General features: G+C 42.2%; 1 protein-coding gene across 1 annotated transcript in view; it reads right to left on the minus strand.

The window, feature by feature from the left end:
• Positions 1 to 2,141: 2,141 nt before the first annotated feature.
• HMGCS2 (3-hydroxy-3-methylglutaryl-CoA synthase 2) overlaps positions 2,142 to 8,368 on the minus strand; it is a 25,633-nt gene continuing 19,406 nt past the window's right edge. The window contains exons 8-10 of the mRNA XM_069090212.1: positions 7,517 to 7,642; positions 5,288 to 5,435; positions 2,142 to 2,334 (exon numbers count right to left, since the gene is read on the minus strand). Coding sequence (XP_068946313.1) covers positions 5,329 to 5,435; positions 7,517 to 7,642 — 233 coding nt within the window. The 3' untranslated portion in view covers positions 2,142 to 2,334; positions 5,288 to 5,328. The remainder of the gene's footprint in view (positions 2,335 to 5,287; positions 5,436 to 7,516; positions 7,643 to 8,368) is intronic.

Below are 8,368 nucleotides of genomic sequence, written 5' to 3' on the forward strand. Positions count from 1 at the left end.
AAGGATAGGGTCGGTTCTTGGCAAAACTGAAATTGGCAATGACTCTCTTCTCTCTGAGAAGCCACCATGAAATTCAGAGCCCATTTAATGCTCATTATGGTACCTGCCCATATCCACTCTACTTGACCACGAATGCCACATATCCTGAAACCATCTTTCTCTTCATTGACACTCTTATCTCTTTAGGCCCTTGCCATCTACTAACTTTCCTGGAATAAATGGATTTGATAAATTAATTCACACCAATGGTGAATGACTGACATCAGCAGATTGTACCTACCTCAGTTACTCAGGGATATTGGCATTTCAAAAGAGGGCACTTGGAAAGGCAGCAGTTTTAGTTAAAATAGCATACCTCTAGTAGTAGAATTGGGAGAAATAGGTGGCTTAGTGCTTACAGCGTTGAGTCTGGAGTTAGGAAGACTCATCTTCCTGAGTTCAAATCTGGCCTCAGGCACTTCTTAGCTGTGTGATCCTGGGCATGTCACTTATACCCTGTTTGCCTCAGTTTCTGCATCTGTAAAATAAGCTGGAGAAGGAAATGGCAAGCCACTTATGTTAGTATCTTTGCCAAGAGTCACAAAAAGTTGGATATGACTGAACAACAAAAAATAAAATGGTGGCATTTCAGGCAAGTGATGAATCCCTAGTTCTAATAGTTATTCCTGGTTCTTGCCCTGGCTTCTCTTGAGTCTCAGTCTTCATACATCTGATTTCCCATGTCTGGAATTCTCTGGCTCCACAATGTCCACTTGTTGAAATTCTTCTCTTCCTTCAATGCCCTTCCTCCAATATGATAGATGTCTCTAAGGATTTTAAGGGATGTCATATAGGGAAGGATTAGACTTGTTTGGTTTGAACCCCAATATAAGAACCAAAAGCAATAATGGAAGTTACAGAGGGGTAAACTTAGGCAGGATCCTAGCCAGTATCACCTATCAGTGAGAGGTATCCCCAGGTATACCTGGGGAGGTAGTAGGGGCCTTTCTCTGTGGAGGTCTTCATGTAGATTGTGGATTCCCAAACTTTCTGTTCATGGCACCCTTAATGTCTTGGTAATTTTGTTCGTGGCTCTCCTAGTCCAAAGGAAATACCTTACAGTTCCACGCATTAAGTAGGTAAAAAATATAAATACCCCTTTGTGCCCCTGAGTTCACTTTGGCATCCTGGGATGCCACAGTGCACAGTTTGGGAAGCTTGGATGTAGAAGACCACTTGTCAGTTGTGATGTAGTGGGGATTCTTTAGTGGGCTAGGGTTTGACTCAGGGCCCTTCTGGTTGTAAGATTCTCTGATTCTGAGAATCCTTCATTGGTCTTGTTCCCCATCCACTGCCCCTGTATCTCATATTTCTTTTATTTTGCCTACTATCTCACATAGTTATTATGAGGAAAGCACTCTGTGAACCTTAAAGCACTGTATAAATAAATAAAATATTATTTGCTGAGACTCCTACTTTATCCTCATTCTAACTAGTAATGTATTTATTTGTATACATATCTCCTATTTCTCCCTATTACAGAATAAGCTCCTTGAGGGCAGCAAATGTTTTTATTTTAGAATCTATTCCTTGCCTGATCCCTGGCACATGGTAGGTAGGTACATAATAATGCTTGTTCAACAGAATTGACTACAGTAAAGGTTTCATCTGTATTACTTTACTGGGGGTAAATGGTAGATTTTGCTTTGTGTCTTCCATCTTTGTCCCCTTCACCAAGGGGTCCTTTGCACTCGGCTTTATAAATGTGCTTCATATACCAGGAAATGTGGGGGAGGGGGTGCTGGTGGTCTTCAAAGGGGGAAGGCTAAAGAAAGGCTCTGCATGGGGCAGCCAGGTAGCACAGCAAGTAAGAGCACCGGCTCCAGTGTTGAGAAGACCTGGAGATCGAATCCCGGGCTCAGACACTTAGCACCCACCCAGAAACACCTGGCCGTGTAACCTTGAGCAAGTTACTTAACCCCATTTGCTTAGGGGCGGCCAGGTGGCTCAGCAAGTAAGAGCACCGGTTCCAGTGTTGGGACGACCTGGAGATTGAATCCCGGGCTCAGACACTCAGCACCACACCCAGAAATAACTGGCCGTGTAACCTTGAGCAAGTTACTTAACCCCAATTGCTAAAAAAAAAAAAAAAAGGCTCTGCAAACAGTTGATTGCTGGGATGTATTGCTAGGGAAAGTTCCATGCCACGTGCTTATGTTGGCCATTTGGTCCAGCCCATGTAGTGTTTTGACAGTTGAGGGCAGGTATTTGCTGCTGGGAGCTGTAATGTGGACTTTCTGCATTGCTCATGGCCAGCGTCTCCTGGATCCCATTTCATCCTGTGCCTGGATGGGCCTGGAGAAACAGAGGGAAGGAAATTTAGCCATGTGGTCTCTAATAATCCCCACCCATGAAGCCCCTGACTTCTCAGAAGAGAGGATGGCAAAACTCTGTGACTGATCTTCACCTGGGACTTGCCCAGTCACAGCCTGAGCTTGTGTCTATAAGATTTCCACCTTTTTGTCCTTATGTCATATGGGAATACAAGACTGGTTACCTGTTTGATTTGTACTCTTTCCCAAAGTGGGCCAGAATGGCAGGAAAACTGCCATAATATGGATCCGTGCAACTATTACTAGCTCTGCAGAATAGAATAGGGCAGGGGCAGGCTTTCATTTGAAGTCCATGGTCCTTAAAATGAATTTACATAGAGAGTAGCCCAGATTTGGGGCAACAGAAGTGACAGTGGCCAGTCACCTGTGAGTCGGGTGCTTTTGGGTCATCCTTTCTGACAAAAGCCATTGCCAGAAAGTCTTTGTAAGCTAAGGTCTTAGGGCCCACAATATGAAGGGGGCACCAACCCCTAATATACTAACCCTAAAATATTTTAACTTAACTAAACTATTTTAACTTAACTAAAACTTTTTTGGGCTAGAGCTTTGTCTTCACTAACCCAAAGTTCTGTTAATTCAATCAAGCATATAGTGTTACTGGAGACCTCTAAGATACCCTAAAACAATAGTTTTCAGACTTTTTTTTGGTCTTAGAACCTCTTTACAATCTTAAAAATAATTGATGATCCCCATTTGTACCTATATACATATAGGTAGCTATATATTTTTATATATCTATACATCTATATAGATGTATTCACACATATATGTCTATCTTCAGAAGTTCAGTCATCTCCAACTTTTTGTTACGCCGTGAACCACTGTGCTCCAGGCTTCTCTGTATCCATGGAGTTTTCTTGGCAAAGATACTGGAGTGGCTTGTCATTTACTTCTCCAGTGGCTTACCTTTTGTCAACTTTTTACTATGACCTGTCCATCTTGGGTAGCCCTGTATGGCATAGCTTATAGTTTAATTGAGCTATGCAAGCCCCTTTGCCATGACAAGGCAGTGATCCAGGAAGAAATACACACACACACACACATCCATACACACATATACACGTGTGTATGTATATTTACCATATTAGAAATGAAAATGTCTTAGTATTATTAGTGTGAAAAATGTATATATTGCTACCATATTACAGATGAAAATATCTTAGTATTATTGGTATGAAAATAGTTTTGACCTCCAGGATCCTTTGAAGGAGACTTAGGGACCTTTAAGGGTCCCAGAAACACACTTCGAGAGCCATAGCCCTACACCACTTCTGACCGTACACACTTCAACTAAAACCTCTGACTTGCTGATAATCAGTTACTTAACTCATTAAGAGTTGGTGTTCAACTGTTCAGGGAGGGGCTAGTTGTTCAAATACTCTTTCCTTTCTCCATCTGTATCACTCAACCAATCCTGTTATCATTGGATTGAGGAAGTTGATTTATCTTGCAATTCACAAAGGAGCAGAACTGAAAATGTTTCAGTATGGGGATGGTGTTAAGTCATTTTTATTAGAAGCCTTTATATTCTCTTTTGCTTTTTGGATGGAAGATAAATTAATATAACTAACACATGGATTATGGATTTCTGGCTCCTACCAGTCACCAGCAACTGTCTCCAGGGTAAATACAGGCCAACTTATGCTTGCCCTACTCCTAAGAATTTTTCCAATTTTTCCTTAAACAGATGCTTTCATTTTCCCTTTAGAAAACACAGGGCATTGCAAGAACGTTATTGCTGTTGAGTTACTTTCAGTTGTATCTGACTCTTCATGACCGCAAAGATACCAGAGTGCTTTGCCATTTCCTTCTCCAGCTCACTTTACAGATGAGGAAACTGAGGCAAACAAGGTTAAGTGACTTGCCCAGGTTCACACAGCTTAGGGCCAGATTTGAACTCAAAAGCATGAGTCTCCCCGACTCCAGGCTCAGCACTCTGTGCACGGTATCACCTAGCCGCTCTTAGCCTTGACATATTAGTAAAGCCGTAACTAGGAATACATATGCTTGGAGTGGCCTCCACAAGCTACATCTGCAGCACACCATCAGAAACATTCTCACTGTGGGTGGATGGGAAACATGTTGGGGGCCCTATAGAAGGCTGGGGGACCAGATCCCCTTGGGACTCTGGAGCAAAACAGTGCAGGATCATCTGGTAATATTCTCTTTTTACCAATTATTGCCAAATAGGTACTAAACTAATTTCCAATGAAGGACAATAAATGTTGTTATTCTCCCCTAAATTCAATACACTGGTACAAAGTCCTAGTTACCCCACCCTAGTGATATCACAGTATTTTAGAGTAGTTTCCCTAACCCAAGTTTTTGTCTTTGACATTGACATCAAGGGACATGTTATGGAAAAGCCCGGTTGTTTCTTCACAAAGTCAATGTCAAAGGATCTGAATAGGAAGTAATATTGGACCTGTGATTTCATTGGTTCAGAGAACTCCCACATAAGGAAATTCTATCTACCACTGCATGTTGGCACCTTCTCTATGACTTACAGTCTTAGAGTACTGAGAGTCTGTGACTTTACTAGGGTTATATAGTCAGTATATGGCAGAGACAGGAATACCTCAAATAGCCTTGTTTCCCTCATGAATCTGCCATATGTGAATGCACATAAACCCTTCTTAAAATAAGGTATTTCCTAAGTCAGTAAGCATGGAAAGTAGCCCTTCCTTTAAAGCAGATGGAGGCCCCTTGTTGCAGTCCCCTTGTCATCTCATGGACTTTGATCATGTCCCTTCACAGACTTCTTTCCAAGATGCAGAGTCCCAGATTTTTTTTTCTGTACTTTTTGTACTTTGCTCCTCCCCCTTCTTCAGCCCTCCCGTGACTTCTTGAGGGGCAGTGACCAGAATAGGACACAGGATCCCTGATGGTGGCAGAGGTTACTATGTCCAACAAACCTGATGATGCCCTGCAGGCCGCCTGGCCCATCTGTGCCTCCTTAGAGAGGCCTCCGTGCATATTTCCGGCGGTGTATCTCATCCACTCGCTCCAGGTACCATGTGCCTGGGAAAAGGCTGTTTATGTCACCAGGAGGGGAGAAATTCACTGGGGGGGAGAAAGAAAGAGGAAACACTCACATAAAATACTTTGGGGGGTGGATTATGGGAATAGGAAGGACTAAGAATGTGTTATAAATCCAAAGTGGAAAGAAAATTACCCAAAAGGTCTGTTTTCTCCTCCATTAGATTGTAAGCTCCTTGAGGTCAGGGACAGTTTTTACTGTTTTTTCTATCTCTAGAACTTGGCTTAGGAAGTGTTTAATAAATGCTTGTTGAAAGGGGTGGCTAGGTGGTGAAGTGAATAGAACATCGACCCTGGAATCAGGAGGATCTGAGTTCAAATGTGATCTCAGACACATAACACTTACTAGCCGTGTGACCTTGGGCAAGTCACTTAACCCCAATTGCCCTGTCCTTCCCCCCTGCAAAAAAATTAAATAGATAAATAAATGCTTGTTGAATGAATGAATGAATGGATGACCATTTAATGAAGGAAGGTACTGGCTGGATCTTTATGTGATGTGGTACAAAGATTATTATATTTGAAGTCAGAAGGACTGGGTTCAAATCGTGGCCCTTCACCAATCAATCAAGAAACATTTATTAAGCATCTATAATGTACCAGGACCTTGGGAAAGGACTTGGGTAATTTAATTGAACTCAACCATCATTTATCGAGTAATACTATACATAGTAGGTGGTGCCATAATGCAGAGTGCTGGGCCTGGAGTCAGGAAGGCTCATCTTCCTGAGCTCAAATCTGGCCTCAGACTCTTACCAGCTGTGTGACCCTGGGTAAGTCACTTAACCTCGTTTACTTCAGTTTCCTCATCTGTAAAATAAGCTGGAGAAGGCAATGGCAAACCACTCCAGTGTCTCCACCGAAGAGTTGGGCGAGACTGAAAGGACTGGACAACAAAAGCATGTATGGCACTATGCGGTGGGGAAGTCACAGTCTCTTAGGGCTTCAATTTCCTCATCTGTCAAATAAGGGAGTTTTAATAATGACAGGCCTCCCCATAGTCATATAGCTAGTAAGTGTCTGAGGCAGGATTTGGACTCGGGTCGTGGTGATGCTGTGTCTATCCGCTTTAATCTTACAATCTTAGATTTCGAGCTGGGAGAGATTTCGGAGGCTGCGTGGCCTGTTGTGTTCAACTCTTTGTGACCCCATTTGGCGTTTTCTGGACAGAGATACTGGAGTTGTTTGCCATTTCCTTCTCCAGCCCATTTTACAGATGAGGTAAATAGAATTAAGTGACTTTCCCAGGGTCACACAGCTAAGGGTCTGAGTCCAGATTTGAACTCAAGAAGATGAGTCTTCCAGATTTCAGGCCTAGAACTCTATCCTTGTTACCACCTAGCTGCCCTGACTATAGGGAGACAAGTAGGAGGCTGTTGCTGTTGTGGTTTAGTTACTTTAAAAAAGTTCCTGGAATCTGATCTTTTTCTCTGGTTAAACATACTCTTCCTCCACTAAAAATTTTTGCTCCCTTTACTGGTATTTCTAGGTTGAGGCCCTTTTGTATTTTTTTTTCTCTACACATCTTTCTCTTACTTCCCTGATTTTCCCATTTAACAATGACTTTACGGGGCCTTTGAGAGTCTTGCCCTGTGGAATAAATTTTTTCCTTCATTTTGAAGATTCATTATTTTTCCAATATGTTCTGAAGTGTCCTCAATCACTAGGTGAGATTGATGCCCTACAGATGCTTTCTGCTGAGCTCTTTCCTACCCTTGGCTTTCTGTTTCTGCTCTTGACTTTGACCTGGTTTCAACCCCTTAGGTCTCCTTGGGACCAGTTCTATTAAAACAATCTCCCAGGATCTTGATGCTGACTTTGTTGGGAAGTTCAATGTTGCCTCTTCTCTTGACCACATCCATTCTTACCTCTCACACATCTTCTCTGTGTTCTGCTTCCCTTATTTATCTCTCCTGTCTCCTTAGACCCCAAAGACATCTCTTCCCAACCATATCCTGTAGAAGCTCAAACTCAGACGAACTGTCTACAACTGAAAAGATCTCCCACCCTGACATAGTCACATTAGCACATGACACAACTGTCCTCTCAACAGCAGGGGGGGGGGACTTCTTTCTTTTCTTCCCCTAACCCCGGTTTTCCCTTACCTTCATGGGAATATTTCTCTCTCTGCAACATGACTTCAGAAAATTCTTCAGGGGACACACACTTGCGGGAGGCCAGGCGTTTTGGCAAGTCTGATACGCTAGACACTAATTTCTCCAAGGGGGAACCTGGGAGAAAGAAAATGGGAAGAGAAAATTCATTATGGAGATGAAATATGCTTCATTTTCATCATCAAATTAACTAGCTATTAGAAAGAAATGACAATGCTCATGGCAATGAACTGGGTACCAAGGGTTCTTCCAAACTAGCACAATCACAGATCACAATTATTTAATCTAGCTTTGTGGTCACAAATAAATTTCCATACATTTATTTACTAATTTGAACCTCATAGCAGCTGTGAAGTGGGCCAGACAGGTATTATCATCATCTTACAGAGAAATAAATGACATCTCAGAGAAGTTAAATCTTTACATAGCTGTAAGTGCCAGAGCCAAAACCTGAACCCAGATTGTAACATCATTGTCAAGTCAGGTCAACAAGCATTTAAGTTCATTGTATTGAGCTGAACTAAGCACTGGGAATACAAATATAAACTAAAAGAAAGTTTCTGCCCTCAAGGAGTTTACATTCTAATTCTAGTATCACAGAATTTAGAGCTGTGAGGGACCCTAGAATTCATCATCCAACTCTCTGTCTGTCTCTGTATCCATCTATCCATCCATCTATCTGTCCATCCATCTGTCTGTCTGTCTCTCTAATCTGTCTTTATTTCTCTGTCCATCCATTTGTCTCTGTATCTATGTCTATCTGTCTGTCTATCTAATCCATCTGTTTGCCAATGTGTCCATCCATCCATCCATCCATCCATCCATCCATCCATCCATCCATCC

Source organism: Petaurus breviceps, unplaced genomic scaffold, assembly GCF_028583685.1.
Source record: "Petaurus breviceps papuanus isolate PSGF00001 unplaced genomic scaffold, PetGlider_PUasm1.0 186, whole genome shotgun sequence".
Taxonomy (NCBI): domain Eukaryota; kingdom Metazoa; phylum Chordata; class Mammalia; order Diprotodontia; family Petauridae; genus Petaurus; species Petaurus breviceps.